The sequence below is a fragment of the Sebastes fasciatus genome, chromosome 2, assembly GCF_043250625.1.
Source record: "Sebastes fasciatus isolate fSebFas1 chromosome 2, fSebFas1.pri, whole genome shotgun sequence".
NCBI lineage: Eukaryota > Metazoa > Chordata > Actinopteri > Perciformes > Sebastidae > Sebastes > Sebastes fasciatus.
Window position 1 is genome coordinate 7,518,094 of NC_133796.1, and position 17,183 is coordinate 7,535,276.

General features: G+C 41.7%; 1 protein-coding gene across 4 annotated transcripts in view; it reads right to left on the reverse strand.

Moving 5' to 3' along the window:
* Positions 1-17,183, reverse strand: part of mtss1lb (MTSS I-BAR domain containing 2b) — a 91,171-nt gene that overhangs the window by 14,327 nt on the left and 59,661 nt on the right. Inside the window, exons 4-13 of one of the 4 annotated variants that reach the window (XM_074660402.1) lie at positions 16,293-16,377; positions 15,390-15,481; positions 13,725-13,799; positions 12,296-12,304; positions 9,147-9,304; positions 7,122-7,229; positions 6,917-7,014; positions 5,490-5,637; positions 5,254-5,328; positions 1,074-1,256 (exon numbers count right to left, since the gene is read on the reverse strand). In XM_074660402.1, the coding sequence (XP_074516503.1) occupies positions 1,074-1,256; positions 5,254-5,328; positions 5,490-5,637; positions 6,917-7,014; positions 7,122-7,229; positions 9,147-9,304; positions 12,296-12,304; positions 13,725-13,799; positions 15,390-15,481; positions 16,293-16,377 (1,031 nt within the window). Of the gene's footprint in view, positions 1-1,073; positions 1,257-5,253; positions 5,329-5,489; positions 5,776-6,916; positions 7,015-7,121; positions 7,230-9,146; positions 9,305-12,295; positions 12,305-13,724; positions 13,800-15,389; positions 15,482-16,292; positions 16,378-17,183 lie in introns of all 4 variants that reach the window. The other 3 variants (XM_074660384.1, XM_074660411.1, XM_074660391.1) reach the window with 3 other exon arrangements.

A 17,183-nucleotide genomic window follows, 5' to 3' on the forward strand; every position in this document is an offset into this window, starting at 1 on the left:
CTACCTATCAGCTGTGAACTCGACATCACACTGGAGATTTAACCACTTATCTTCCTTTGTTTGTTCTTTTTAAACAGAAAACACACATTTAATATTGTGATATTTACTGGAAGTGACATACAATATAGCCAACAGCAATAGGAAACTTTCAGCTCTCTGGTGATCTCCCTCCAGCCAGCTGCCACCTTATTAAAGTTTTTCTAGTGAAATGAGGAGTTATTGTATAGATAACTCCTCATTTCAGCTTTACCAATCAGCCGCTCCTGGTTCATTGAGGCAATTTCAAGGCGAGCGACAGGAATAAATAGAAACAGCTGGGCATCTGACGAAAGTTCAGCTCAAAACTGCATGTCACGTTGCGCTGCATCACTCACGGCCAGGACATTCCAGTAAAAAAAGGACATGTTTCTTAAGCAGTGTTGTTTATGACTTTGCAGAGCATGAGACCTGCAGGATACACTTCTAATGGGTGAGTACTGGTTTCTTTTTGTTCTTATGGAGTGGGATCAGGGATTTAAATCTATAACACTGTAATTGGTTTGTTTGAAAATGTGCACCTACTGTAATCTGTGTCTGTAGGATTTGGCTGCTGAGTCCAGTGTAAACTGTTAATATGCCACTTTGGCTGCTGTCCATGGTGCTGATCTAAGGGTAGTTTGCAGGATGGGAGTTGCATGGTGAGCCTCTCCATGGTGGCATGGCAATCGTCTGATTTGCACCGGGGCCAATCACAATTATGTTTTGCTGCTGAGTATACAATATGTTTTAAAGTACTTCTTTTCCCCTCAGAGAGCACCAGTGAGTGAAGGGGACAACGGAAGCATGTTCGTATTCTTTGTATTAACTTAGTAGTATTTGGTAGCTCAGACTGGGCAAGTTAATATACAGTAAGTGGAAGATGCACTTCTGTTGCATCCAATTGACCACAATGACTAGCATGGCTTATCATAGGCAATACTTTACATATATTTATCCATTGCTTTACACAAACTCACAAATTTGGAAATATTCTTCCACACACCTAGACAAACCTACAGTATCTCCTTGGTTTGTCCTACTGTAATCCTCGTTACCTTGGCAGCGATGGTAGCCGGGGTCATCCTGTGTCTCTGCGCGTCATCAGGGTGTGATGGCCCGGCGTACCCCTGGGAACCCGGCGACATCTCGTTCTCCCTCAGTCTATCCAGAGGTTCCTTTCTCCTCTGAACTGCTGCTGCAGCCACCGGCTGCTCATACTGACCTGCTTTGGACCAATCCTGAAGAGGCGAGTCAAATTAATAAACAGGAACTAGCAGGTAGGATTAGCACGAGAGACTTGTCCGCTATCCAGCAGTTTGAAGCCCTTCATCTGAGTGCAGAGAGAGGGCCTTTACGGTTGAATTGTGCGTGGGTGCTTGGAAGAGTGCGGTGTGTGTGGGCAGGGGCCTTTTAGAGCGTTTGAATGGGTTTATGTTGATGAGTTCGATTGGTCAGCTCTCCCCAACCCTGTTTAGTTTTGGCCAATCTCCAGTCGGTAGATTGCTAAACCAGTGAGTGAGACAGGGGAGGCCAAAAAAAATAATAATACATGCACACACAGCGAGTGGGGACGAACAATTTAAGGAAGCAAAGCAATGTGGTTATGAATGAGTTAATCAGGTGATGGAAATTAAACGAAAATAAACCCCATAACTGAAACGTGTGAAACAGAAACAGAAGAAAAAGGTGCAACTGAAGAAATGGAAGCGAATGGAGAACAAACCTTCCAGATAGGAACCTTTGATGTGGGAGAGGAGGAGCTGGATCCGGGGGGGCAGTTATAGGGTGGGGACGCAGGAACAGGAAGAATGACAGAGAGAGGCCTGGTGGAGCCAGGGTGAGAGAGAGCAGGGCGGAAGGTAGCGAAGGACGGGCCAAACTGCGGGATGAGAGACATAGTCGCGTCATCAGAGAAAGACACAGACCCAGAGAGACAGAGGCAGCCAGCTGCGGTGGAGGATCACCGGGCCAAACACATGTACAGTATACACACACCTACTGTACTATAGACACTCACACACCAAGTCCTCAGTGTGAAACAGAAGAGGAGGAACAGATGAGCAGCAGATTTAGAATAGATGAGGCCTTCAGCAGCTGCTATCCATGCATCTAAATTTCTAGAAGAACTACGTCAGTGATGCCTAGAAAGCCTACATTTCACACCTACTTATATTATGTCTATGTTAGAAAGACAATGGGATGTGTTAAAGCTGCATGCATTTCAAATCAAAAGAATTTGATCTGACAGTTACTACTTCAGTGCATCATTGTAGCACAGAATATAGCCAATTGTAACTTGATGATAACCTTGTTTCTAATGCGCTCGTATAAAGGCCCTGACACACCAAGCTGATGGTCGGCCATCGGCCGATGTCGGGCCATCGGTGAGCGTCTTGTCACCCTTTGTGGCTTTTTGGCCAATTGAGCATGTTGAATCGGCAGCTTAAGTGAATCAGTCACGTATGTATCATGAAAACGGCTCTTCAGGTTTCTCTTTTTGAATGACGAATACAGACTACCGCCACTTGCTGGTCTGGAGAGTTCACGTATGTGCTAGTTGGCTGTTGGTTGTAGTCTTTGCGGTGTGTTCGAGTGCCAAGTTTTTGGCCAAGACACAGGCAACTTGAGGCGACGAAACAGTCAGCCTTCATCCCAGCTAGTTCTCTGATGTTGGTTTGGTGTGTCTTAGCCTTAAGACTATGACTCTTGGATGGTCCCTACAGTAAAGCTGAGGGAAGCGGCTGTGCATTGCTCTTTATCAGAGGTGGGGAAGTTAACCAGAGGTGCAAAACCAAGTGTCTAGCCCTCATCCTTGAAGTAGTTTCTCTTTGGTATAATACTGTTTGAAAACTCTTCCAATAAAGCATAAATTTCTCTTTGATAAGAGAACAGAAGTTTCTGTGATTGTTTTCCAACAGCCTCGTAGTGGTTGTGCAATATTTAATCAAGGTATGTTGTGTGCACGCAATCCATCTCAACAATGCATGTCACTCCATTTGGAGATGTATCACACACTTGCTGCCATCAGATGGTTGTAAAGGGTGTTAATCAACTGAAAGGGAAGGCAGTCATATATGCAAGCTGTTGTGGATGACAGATGCTGCTTAAAATCCGACATGAATATTTACTTTGCCTCGCGAGCATCATTGGAATTGTATTTATGTTGCAGACAGATGTGCATACTGGTCAAAGGATGTATAATGAATGGGAGAGAGACAAGCTCTCAAGCATAAATAAAAGGAATCTGTGATTTTGGAGAGGTTTATGTGAGTGCGCCTGCACCAGCTAAAGTGGTGAAAACAGCACAGAATACAAGCGGTCCATGCGTACTTTGCTGTTGACCTGATCTGAGTTGGTGAGCAGGGGACGATGCAAAAGGCTGCAAATCGTAAAATCCAAAATTGTGAATTCCCAGTGACACTCTGCGCCTCTTCTACCACTGCATCGAGCCACCAAAATACATCAAAACACAAAACATAAGTAGGTAATTGAAATATTCCCTTTGTGCAATTTGCACTATGTGCCTGAAAAAAAAATATAGTGCTTTGAGTCTAATTCCTGCAATAAGTTGTTTATCTAGAAAGCATGGAAATACATTTATTCAACAAAAACCTGATGTCCGAGGTGCATTTTTACTCATCGTTCTCTCGTAGGTCGATGTTGTTTGATTTGATGTTGCATGGTTTTGTACCACCAAAAAGCATTCTCTGCTGGAGAGCCCATTTAGCCCACAGAGAGCTACTACTGTCTGTTCTGTTGTCGGTTTGTCTGACTACCCAGATGTCAAAGTCTCCCACTGTTTTCAAAAATCCATTAAACTCTTAAAATACAACTCCTGCTACCTTGTTGAATACAACTCATCATTTTAAACAACATGTGTGTTATAGTTCGGTTCTATAATGACTTTATACCACCACAATCATCATTTAACAATAGTCCCATTTTACCAGAAATTAAGTTTTGGTTTTGTTCATCACTGTCACAAGAAAACAGCATTGGAAAAAAAATATGAAAATGTTTTAGTAAAAAAAAAATACAAATAAAAGAAAGTTGTTGAATAATGTTTTATCTGCAGGCTGTTTTAATGGATTTCTGAAACCACTAAGAGACCAATTTGGGTTGATGAGCAAACTTACTGCAGAGCAGATGGCAGTATTCTCTGACAGTGGCAAATACATCAGAGGGGTTAGACTTTCTATGGACATTGATGGGATGGAGGGATAAAAATCCAAACTGGCATCAACCTTTAGGTCACAAAGTGGGGCTGCAACAGAGCCAACTGTCCATCACAAACGTGCAAAACTTAACCCTTGTGTCTCACATTAAAAAAGTTGCTCTGATATCCTTAGAGAACAAATATGTCAATGTCAAAAAACTGCCATAACTCCGATCATAACTACCAAATATTCATTTATTTTCAGAATTTTTACCATTTAAATGAAAACAATCTGTATACTAAATGCTAGGGGGATTTGTATTTTTTTTCACAATCTGGGATATGTCAATGATTAGCAACAACAATGATTTTGATGCATCAAACACTGCAGTGCTCCATAATACAGCAGCAATGTCCCTAGTGGACATGAGGAGAATAGCATGTATTTGCTCATTGGGTAAACATAAGAACATGGCTCAATCTGGAGGAAAATAGTAAAAATTACACTTTTAAAAGGCTCTCCACTGAAAGCCTGATGGGTCTCAATGGGGACATTTTGGTCTTTAAGGGTCTGAGTGTCTGTATTTTGGCTACACAGTTTGTTATAGATGTATTATAGGAGCTGTGGTTGAACTTCCAAAATAAAAAATAAAAACTCACACTGTTGCCAAAATGTATGCCATATGCATATCAAGCCAACATGATCAACAAATTAAAAACTAAAAAGCCATAAATGTCCCTAGTGAGGCCCCAAGGGTTAAGAATGAAACAGGAGTTTTGGAATGCACCCCATTTAGAGCTGGGCTCACCAATGTTTAATTTTCTTTCTATACTCTTTGCTTTACAGCATCAGTATCACAGAACTGCTAGGCTGATGAATATAGGCATGCTGTGTACAGTTTACTGATGCCATTATTGTAGGATTTCTGGAAGTCTTTAATTTCACAGTTATCTCCTTATGTTGCTGATGGAGTTAATTAATTTCCCTTATGTATTTTGAAATGAAGAACAAGCAATACCCAGACTGTTTTAATACTGTTGACGACTCCATATTGTACAGTATGAATAAGAGTACTTACAGTGGTGGGGGAGCTGCATTCACTGACTGACTGGCATGTTTCTGAGGCCTCTGACGATGCTGAGCTGGATGACTTCTACAGCAGGGAAACAGAAAAACACAAAACTTTGTCTACTGATTTGCCGAAATATCCATATTTATTTTTCCAAAAACATGCTAAAAATGCCAGTTAAGTGAGATCATACCACACTAACTATGGTTTTGTGCACATAAATATGTGTGTGTATGTTGGTGTACCTGGCTTGTGATGTCAGAGGGCATGGGCGAGGGGGGCTTGGAGTAGATGTTGGCATCCTGGGACACGAAGCCCGAATCGTGGGAGGAGACGCTGCTGAGGCGGTGGGCAGCGATGCCCCCTGGTGGCGGAGGCTGATGCGGCAGGCTGCTGCGGTAGCGATAGGAGGAGGAGGAGGAGGATGAGGTGGGTGAGTGGGGCAGGGAGCCTCCACCGCCTCCACCGATACCACCACTTCCGCCTCCCCCCGACGAACGGGAGGCGCTACTGTGGGCGCTGTTGACGCTGCTGCAGGGGGTTGGGGGGGGTGGGAGGGAAAGTTGCAGAGGAGCAGGGATGGAGGGGTGATGAGGAGTGTGAGGGGAGGATGAAGGTGACGTTTGCCAGTGTGGAGTAAGGACAGTATTTAGGGGGAGAGAGCATGATTAGAGGGATGTGTCAAAGTGATGGTTCGATTTGGGAAGAGGAAGTTCAAACCAAATGTTGGTTATTGGTGAAGATGATGGATTGATGATTGGAGGTTGCGATGGAGGATTGGATTAAGTGATGGGGTGAAGTTCAGGAGTAGTTCACACAGCAAGTTGTTGAGTTATCAGGTTAGTGACAACCACGCGATGCGATGACGCATTTAAGTCACACAGTTCAAAGCAGAGACCCCAGGAAAAGAAAGGATACCCGGTAGCCAAAGAAACCAAGAGAAAGAGGGCAAATCACACAAGGGCACACAGACAAGACACAGAAAATAGAAGACAAACAAGTACAGAGAATGATGGTTATGGTTAGGGGAAAAGGCAGGAGGGAGAGGAGGGGGGTGGGGGGGTAGACAGAGAGTGTGTAAGCTTATGAGGATCCAGGGCACACACATACACACACTAAACACTGCAGGCAAAAGGCTGTGATCTTGCATGCTTTTAGAGCTTCGCCTTGAGGGCGACTGCTGCTACATGCATACACTGACAGAGGCTGGTTCACACACACATACGCAAGTGATGTTTTTCAGACAAAGAACTACATAAATACATTTTTAGTTTAAAGTATTCTTCTTGTAGAATTCATTTTGTTATTCAAAGATTCTGTAAGCATGTGCACAGAAATTGCGCATATGCTGATGATATCTACTATTTATGCCAAAATTAAATATCTTGAGCCATCCTTTGTTCAGCTGCTTAAGCATAAAGAAAATCCATCTACATAATGTTTCTCTGTCTGAAGGCCGTGGTTCAGATCCCACTAAATTGAAGATGACTGGACAAGCAGCAATGATGGACTGACACACAGACAGGAGGACCGACAGTCACAGTGAAACATGAACATCAGCTCCTCTTTCTTAAAATCACTGCAAAGCACACTGCAGAGCGAGCAGAAGGTGTTGGTCGTGTCTGAGTGCACATGTGTGTACGTGTGTGTGTGTGTGTGTGTGTGTGTGTACCTGCACATGCTGCTCTTGCGGGAGCCAGAGCTGCTTGGGGATGAGGGAGGGGTCTGATAGGACCAGCTGTAGTCGGACCCCTTCAGATCCTTAATCACCTGAGTGAGATAGAGACAACAAGAGTGAGTTTATATCTTATTAGATTCTTTCTTTCTGTGTTTTTTTTTGTGTTCTGCATGTTGTGGTATGTGTGTGTGTGTTTCACCTGTTCACTAGCTGGGGGCAGTTTGTGAGGATCGGTTGTCAGCACAGTGAGGTCATCGATGATGGCCTGGAGGTGGGTGATCTCTCCCAGCATGGCGATCTCTCCATTCTAAAAAAAACAAGAGAGAAACAAGGACTAATTTCCTGCTGACCTCCTCCAATCAAAGTCAAAAACACATCAGATTTGTGCGTTGGCATGTCAGGCAATCGAATGTGCCCATTGGGTATCGATGAATAAGACTCTGAGGGCAAGGGGCTATATTTCTGGGGTTCCAGTATAGCCAGCGGATATCCCGGGCCAAGACTTAATTTTCCGTACACTGCTTGTTGTTGACAGTCCGATTAGCAACTTCAGATGCGAGACTGGAGTTGGAGTTGTGAGACGATGTGTACGACCGGATTGTTTCACATGTAGCCAGTTACAAGCTAATTTTAAACCAATGAAATGGTAAATCATTGTCAGACGATAGCCGATGGGTTCCCGGATGCATTTTGGTCAATGTGTTCTGCCTCTTTTGCTGTTTACCTGAATTCAGCCAAAGCCTGCTCAAACGTGATTGGTCAATACTACTCGGACCACTAACGGAAACCAGATCGCTTCAGATACCAAAATCTTGTCCCGTTGCCAACAGATTCTCTGTTTATAGATTACAACAAGTGTGATTACATGTCAGGTGACAACTCCTGTTGCAAATGTTAGACTATATGGAGAGCTGTATTATAATCAGGAGTGTATTATTTTACCAGATTCCTTACCAAATGTCTTTTAGTATAATTTAATAATATTTAGACTGTCACTTGTAGATATATTTATACATCAACAATGTGTTTCTCCTGGTTCACTGTGACAGCTACGACGGAACAGGATGACATGCTGTCACCAAACTAGATGTCAAGGCACAGTAGGGGGGATGTGTCAATCAAGAGAGGGAATCTTAACATCTCAAAATTAAATTAGAATTATTTTGCAACATCAGAAAAACGGATACTGGTGTTGTTGTGTACATTTGAATAGAAAACAATAGGACTTGAGTTTATTTGTCTTTTACACATGAGTTATGCATAATAACTGGACCATATTCATTGTATTGAATATATCATGATATACGCTGATATAAAATAAACATTGTCATAGATATTGTGATATTAATTTCAGCCATATTGCTCAGCCCTATATACAATCTTCTGTCATTCCTCATGGTTAATTAATTATAATAAATAACATAACATTAGTGTTGGGGTTCTACTTTCTACTTTTGTTTTGTTTGATAAACTCCAAGGCAAACATGGTGCGAGGTCATTTCAGCGGTGAAAAGTAACTAAGTACATTTACTCAGGACTGTACAAAGTACAATTTTGAGGTACTTTACTTGAGTATTTCAATTGTATGCTTCTTTGTACTTAAACTCCACTACAAATTAGAGGGAAATATTGTACTTTTCACTCTTTTACATTCATTTCACAGCTAACTGCTAATATATTTTTCCTAACTACTCTAATTTTCAATTTTCAATTTAAAACATATACAATAGCATTGTAATAGATTTGACTACCCAAAAGTATAGTTAAATTGTCAAGACAAATTTAAAATGCTGCTTTTGTTTTAGGACTTTTGTTTTAATGTAGAATATTTACATTGCTATATTGCTACTTTTACTTAAGTAAAACATCTCAGTACTTCTTCCACCACTGGATTTACAGTACATTGTACTGTAATGTGTCAGCTCTAATAGTAGTATTAGTCAGTTACATTGCAGTATGTTGCCTCCTAGTGGAAATCAAGTGCAGTGATAGTGTCCTTTTTTGTATTTAGGGATCACACAAACAACATCCTTTGAGTCACGTTGAGCAAGGCACTGAACCCGGATCTTTATCAGTGGAGCTACTCAGCAACAGAAGAAAACTATGCTCATACTGTGCCGCAGGTCAGAAAGTGCTTGCCCTCCCCCCCATGTACCCGTCTACCCATCGTTCCCTCCTCCCTTCCCGCCACTCAGCCACCACCCCTCCTCATCCGTCTCCTCACCACGACGGGCTGAAGGAAGCCGATGAAGGTGCAGAAGCGACCCCTCTCCTCCACGAGGGCCCGGCGCACCGCCTGCTTCTCCGTCTCCTCCATCAGCAGACACATGTCAGTCACATCCTGCATGGCGCTGTCCAGCTGAGGCTGCAGGTCCACTCGCCCTGGGGTGGGGAGGGTGGAGTGGTGGAGGTGAGAGAAAACAAATATGAGATAGAGGAGAGAGAGGGGTCAGGGAAGGTCAGGGAGAAGATGATGGTAGACAAGTATGAAGGAAAGAAGAGTGGTTTTCACCAGAGGAGGTGGAAAGAAAGATGGAGGTGCAGATAGTGTGAAAGTGTAAGGGAGAAACTGTGTGTGGGTACGGCAGTAGAAAACAAAACATTAACAAGATGTGGGCTTGATGAGATATCTCTCCACCACTAACATACATGATGAAACTCAGACTGAGTAAGACCAAGTAAGCAGCAACACCTTGTTTGATGTTTTGGCTCGGTTCTCGTTTTAATTTTTATGTGGAAACCGTACTGCAAGTGCATCATGGTGTGTCATATTATATTATATGTTATCATCTTAGACAGACAGCAGCCACCCTAATGACACAATGTTCTGTATATTATGTATGGAGGGACATAAAAAACCATGTGTCACGGCCACGGCCTTGTGTTTCCCAGTGTTCCTCACTCCTCTTGTCTTCCTTGTCCCTGGCTCGTCTCTTGTCAATTTCGCTGGACCTGGTAGACATGTACTGCTGGATTTAACATTATAGACATGACCACTGAACAATTCAGCCACAAATTCACAGACTGACCGTACACGGCCCAGCCATATACTCGGTTTTGACCGAATCTTGTATTGGACATGGCAATATTAGCATTTATTATTTGGAGTCATGTTTGCGTCCACCTAACAAAACGTATATCCAATATTCACTCTCTTTTTGCTTTGTTTTTGGTCTCCACCAACTCCTGAGGGAAATAGCTGACTCTTTAGCTGTGAATGCTCCACTATGTTCACCAGGTAGCTGCTAACATTGTCTGTCTGTTTGTTTGGCGGTGCAGGTAGTGTACAGTGGGTTTTTAGAGCGGCACACGCCTCATGAGAGCTGCGAGAGTGAACCAAAACAGTAAAGTTGCAAGTCGTTAAACCAAAACATAAAAGACACGAAAAAAGCTCCGTAGGGCGGGGGGGAACTACAGAGTCAGGTGATAATTATCAGTGGGCTCTCTATGAGCAACCCATTTCACATTACACAGTCATCTGGTACTATATTTTTATATTCGTCATAGCAGCTTTAAATAATAAAGTGGTCAGACTGCTTCATTAAAAAACTGAGTATAGAGCCAAAACACAAATAATGAGTTACCTTAAAACTTGGCTTTACGTGCTGTAATTGTACAGCAATCACTTGATGACTAAACGTAAGACATAGGTGCTTACTGTCTACTGTTAACAGAAAATAAACCATGAAATGCAATGAAAAGAAAGCAAGACATGAAATAACTCTTTGTAGTGTTACAGCATGCAAAAAAGTCAGCGGAGTTGTCTGCAGTAACGGAGATAGAATGAAGGAGAGGACAAGGGAGGAGGGGTAGCATGAGAGCAGAATGAGAGCCTGCGGTGTGACTACAAAGCTAATAGTAGCAGCTACACAAGTCATCCAGAAGTCAAGGAAGGAGAAGTCGAATTACATCAGGCATTGTCGGGGGTGAAACTGCACGACTCCAACTTCTCAAACAACTACAGAAGCTGAACTCTAATCTGTCACCAGGAAATAAAACCTTAAGTGAAGCTTTTTCAATAACTGCAGTGTTGTAACTAGTTTTCTAAAACAGTCATGGTAGCTGGTTTCACATATTTTTCTACGGAGAAAAAAGATGAAATCATTTTGATATCTATGACCTCCTGTCAGTGATAATGAGACAAAAAAATTAAACATTTTGGTTCATTAAATGGATCCCCAAAGCTCCTGGTTCAACATTAGTTAATTAGTTTGTGGTAATACAATTAATGGCAAATAAATTTGATCACATTGAATGTGCACAGAAGCAGAATTCAACCCCTTAAATGACAAAATTAAAATAATTCCTGAAACATTCCTACATACCTCGGTCTTTAGAGACCCATTCCTTAGGTAACACAGATTGAGCACCAAATTTAAATAGCATTACTTCTAAATTTTTCAGAACATAATATTAATGTTTGATCTAATCAAAGATGAGTAATCACAAGTCACAATCACCGTAATATGGTCATTACAACATGGTTGTGTGCAGTGCACATATCTGTCCACAATTTTACAACCAAGCTACAATTGTCATACTCATGCTCGAATTCTACTTCTGAAATATCTGACTGTTCACTTGGCATAAACATATAATCCTCATCATCAGTTGCAACAGGCACGTCTTTATTTTCTGAGTGATTGTCATCGAAACCCTCCAGTATCAAAGAAAGTGCTGTTCTGCAGTGAACCTGTAGTAACATAATAACGAGTGACACAAAATGAGGCCAAACAGGAAAACACAATGCTACCTGCATACCTTGGCAAAAAGACCCTCCTCCATATTGTGTTTCTAAAACCCAACTTTTTTAGAGAAAAACGATAGAAAAACAATGATTTTTAAGCAATCATGATGGGATTCAATGGTTTAACTGAATAAAATGAAGAATCAGACAGGGTTTGCTATGGTCCTCTGAAGACCAAGATATGTGTTTAAGGGTTAAACTATATCAGCTTATATTTGCAATGTTACCTGATTTTGAGGCCCCATGTTGTATAGGGGAGCTGAGATAAAAATCTAGATTCAAGGCTTTTGTTATTATGGTTTACATTGTGCTTATGTGGTGCATTTCACCATATAAATGTATGCTTAATCAAGTTACCACAAACTAATTTCGTTGGGCCCCCCTGATGGGTTAATCCAATCCAGTATAAAACAATTCCCTAATAAACTTTTCCATGATCACTGGGGACCCTTGCCTCACAAATATAGTAATAACCACTAAGTAATATGAAGGATAAACTGAGTTCAGCTTGTACTGTACACACATGCTTGTACTGTATGCTAATCTGCAGGAGAAGGTTGCGAATGGGAGTAAAAAAAAAGGAGGTGATACGGCAGAGCTGTAGCGAGCGATAGGCTGATACTTACCCTGGATCTCTATTACAGGGGGACAAATAGCAGCAGTGAGGAGGGGAGACCGCAAAAAGGAAGCAAAATAAGGAAGGAAAAAGGGGGGACAGAGAGAGAGAAAGAAGGGGAGAGAGAGCAGAAATAGCAGAACTCATTGTTAAGGTTAGTACAAGGAAGCCATCACAGTGCCACAGGTTAGCGCAAAATAACACGGCTGCAACCAAAACCCAGAAATAATAATACCGCCAAGCATCAGCATTGACAGCGTTAACCAGACGCTAGCAAACATAACGGCAAGGGACACTACACTGTTTTACCCCATGTTGAATTATTTAAAGGGGACCTATCATGCTTTTCCCCTTTCCGTAAGTGTGTTGTTTTGTGTGCATGTAAAAGGTCTGCAAAGTTACAAAGCCCAAGGTCCACCCCAAAGGGAGTTACTCTGCTCCTGAACTGCCTTGCTCAAAGTCATGCCTTTACCTCTGTAATGTGGTGATGTCACCAAGTAACACATTTGCATAACGGCTAGTTTGGCACCCCCCTCAAACAAAGCTAGTTAGAGAGGAACTGGAGCAGACATTGGACATTAAATCATGTTAACATCATCTAGTAGAAACCCATTTACAAGTACGCAGCTGAAAATAAGCATAATAGGTCCTCTTTAATGTTTTTCTATTGTAAATAATGTTGTTTACTTTAATTATTTAATTTAATGCATGTATCACATTTCATTAATGACAATTATGAGTACATAACATGTACTCAGAGTTACAGTCATACAGTTGTCTTTAACAAAATACAGAATATACATGAAAAAGGATGTCATTTTGAAATTTACTTTACAGACATCTTTCATTTATGTATTCATCTGCCTGGCAACTGAACGGAAGCTGCTCCAGAAAGAAGGCACTAATTATTGGTTGCTGCATCACTGAGTGAAGTGTTTGAGGACAAATGAGAAAAAGACCTGAAATACCGTCGAGCACCACAAGATGACGATATAAACCTGCAATTCTTTTGACCTAGACTGTACAGAGTCATGGTTCTTGACCTCGGTGAATGACTAAATTTTCTGTATGTGCATGTTGGCACTGAATGCAACCACTGTATTTTGAGTCTGCTCTTTAATGATCAAACATCCGAATCAGATACAAACCATAAATCAACATTTGATCCAGTTTGGGCCCAGGGAGTATTGTTGTTGGTGATGATTTACAATCCACTAGCACTACGAGGATATCATAGAGATAACAGAGGTAAAAATGGACCGAATGTCCAAATCTCCACAGCTACAGCACATGATCTACACAGGAAAAACCATTGATATCAGTAGAACTGATGTTGTCTTTGTGTCCTTGCAAAAACACTATTTGACCTCTACAACGTGACTTTTCTGTCTTGTTCTGTCAAACGTGAGAGGAGCCTGAGCTCGACGGCTGACCGTTACCTTTACGAGCCTTCTTCTGCAGTTTCATGGTGTCAGATGACTTCTTCTTGATCTCGTGGCGTGACCTCTTGTACTCTTGAAACGGGATGAACAGAGATGCTTTAGTAACAGGAATGTAAATCCCTCTCTGTGTGAACTCATATTATGTTGCATTTCCAATATTAACTTGGATAGAAATGCTTCCAGAAGCTATGAAACCAAGAGCTCACTGATAAAGACTTGACATTGGATTGGAAGAAAACACTAATCCTTAATGAATACAGTCAGTATTGAACAATATATTTGAGTCAGCCAGTCCAGGCTATCAGTATAGTAGATCTGAAACCAGTAAGATTTATAGAAAAGCGTGAGAAACTGCCATAAAGCAGTTTTGAATGCAATCTGTAACGGTTGGTTATGTATAGTGTATGCATTAGCACAGCAAATCAGGGGATTTTCCCTGATCAAGCATAAAACACACTAACTTTTCCCCTGTAATAATGATGCAGAAGCTACAATGTCACCCTCTGTCACTATGAAATATGAGGTCCAGTTACAAACTTGACTAATATGCTCATAATCAGTTATTTATTTTGAGCCTTTTGTAACACAGAACATAAATACACACATTAGTATAAAAAAAAGTGCAGCATGACATGCAGTCAGTCAGCGGAATTTAATTTCATGATGATGGTTCAGGATGACAGTCCCAAAACTGTCCAATGATTGAGTTGCAGTCAGTCCACATGACCTCACGCTTACAGCTCTTTTTTTTACCTCCGCCAACAAGGTTATTTGGTTCGGTTTGTTTGTTTGTCTGTTTGTCAGCAGGATTACGGAAGAACTACTGGCCCTATTTTCATGAAACTTAGTGGGAGGGTATAACAAGGGCCAAGGACGAACCCATTAAATGTTGGAGGGGATCCAAATCACAAGGCGAAATCACGTATTATTTTTCACTTATAGAAACAGCCCTCCTAGTTTTTTTAAAAGTCAGTGTGATAATAAAAATGGACTTAAACAACCGTAAAAAACACTTTTTAACTTGGTCTGGACCAACCTCAGGGGTGAAAGCACCCTCAGGCAGTAATCAGACTGCATTAAAAAAAAAACTTTTTTATTCATTTCAGCCACTAGGTTGATATCAAAGAACCTGACACAAAGGGCTCCACCCGAAAACCCTGGTTCAGATTTTGCAACGTCATCAGGGATTAACCTGCGTTGGCATAGCAAATATTTGCAAGCGTAAATTTGTTTACTTTGTAATGGTGAAAATCTGCAGTTTACTTTGCGATTGTTGAGACGATCAACAATAGTAAATCCTCTCTCATAGTATTAGAAACAGCTGTGCGTGGTTTTGGGGGCTGATGAGCCTTCACACTCATGAACATATTAATCAAGCTGGACTTCTTGGATCATATTTAATTGTCTCACTGGTACTTGTAGAAACAAAGGCGCAATGCTTTTTTGATTTGAAAACCTGCGAATAGGACATGATACGAATACATCTTTAGAGTTTAGTTAAGTGATTGTTCCGGATAATTGACAGTTAAGGGATCTACGGTGTGATTGCACTTTTCTTTGATCCAACCATCACAGTGGTCAATAAGCCACAGAGCTGAACTTAGTAATGCAGTGGTTTCATGTATTAGCATCATATGCTGCGATGTGTGTGTGTGTGTGTACCTTTGGCATGGTCCTTATCCAGCTGGGTGGCTGTCTTCTTCCAGTCCTCAATCTTGTCCTGGAGAGGAGTGACCAGACTCTCCATCAAAGCACTGTGGGAGAGATTGAAGAGGAAGTTCCATAAATTTAGAGACAGCTCAGACGCAACGCCAAGAACTGCTGCTTTGTTTCAATCAAAATCAATCCTCGGACACATATTTTCATTGTGTGATGTCTTGACAAACGACTGACTTAGACCCACATATTCCGACCACCAAGACCCACTGAAAATGAGAAGTGTCTGTAATGAGACCCTTACATATATTTCCCTCCATGTGTCGTTCCACTTTGTGATTTTAGTATCGGGAACACTGCCCCCCCCCTCCCTATCTACACATACATACATATGTGACACAAATGTGCATACTTACAGTAAATGTAGGATTATTGGAACACATACACACAGACACACAATAGCTTTTGGATCGACTCAGTCTTCAAAGGGACCCCCATCATCATTATCATCACCATCAATGTAATAGCTTGTGCCATGGAAAAGTCATTAGAGACTATGGGGAACGAAGGAAAAGGCAAACAGCGGTTGAAAATAGACTCTTGGTAAGGTTTCCATAGTGGTCTGTGCTGTGTGCCAATGGTTGTATTCATTTACAGTCATTTCAATATGTACAGACGGAGCAATGTTCCTAATGGAATCCATACAGCGGACAAGAAAACCTCACCAAGTCCCAGCGTAACACTAAAAACGAGGTCAGCTTTAGATGAAAACACATATGAGGTTTGACTTCTGAAAATCCCTGAAGGGGCTACACAGTAAGGTCAACAAAGGAAGGAAAGGAAGCAAAGGAAGGAGGTCAAGAAGTATCGAAACAGTGAGAAGGAAAATAGGAAAGACTTGTATCTTACTTGGTGAACTGGCGAAGTTTGGCCTCAATGCTGCGATGCCTCATGCACATCCTGGTCAGAGCCGAACCGATATCTCTGGTTGCCCCTGGAAACACAAAACAGCCAGGTTCATATGATGAAACACAAAGACATACAGATGCTACCAAAATAGTCTCATTGCACATTCACCACCGAAGGCCCTTTTTTTGCTCCAAGGAAACTACGCGAAACTGTGATCAATATTTACATTACAGCTATTAATGTGCTGTGTAAAGTAAATGCTGGTAAAAGCATTGTATTCTTCAAAGAGATGAGCAACTACCAAGCTTTTTTGTATCCTTTTACATTCAGCCAGTATTTACACAAGACCCCGATCTGCCTCTCGTAGATACTACACACTCCCTGCTTCGTCCAAATAAAGCAGTGTCTCGTGAGTGTGTGTTTGTGTGAGAGCCAACCGCTCAGGGACCCAGTTTGGTGAGCGGCTAACCTGCAACTGTAAACAGCAGTCTATTTTAAGGCAGAGTAGGTCCATGTGGAAAAAGCTGACCCCGGAGTTAAAGTCAGTTTAACTGATGGCAGACACCGCTAACTTCCAAACAAGGTGCTCAGAGCTGCCGCCGCCATCGCCGCTGTACAGGTGGAGAGCCGACAAGAAAGAATGTGATTAGAGCTTCACTCTCATGCTAAAGCCTTTCCAGCAGAGGTATGGCTTATATAGTATACGGTGCCTCGAGAATACCATAATCACTGCTGCCACGGAAATGTACACACTGGAAAATTCAGATTAAACAGCAGCCAAATGGGATTTCCTCGAGAGACACTGTTTATCATAAGGGCTTAGACAGGCTTACACAGTGAAATGCAGAGGGAGGAAGGTTGTTATTCCAAAATGTTATGATGCATCAGATT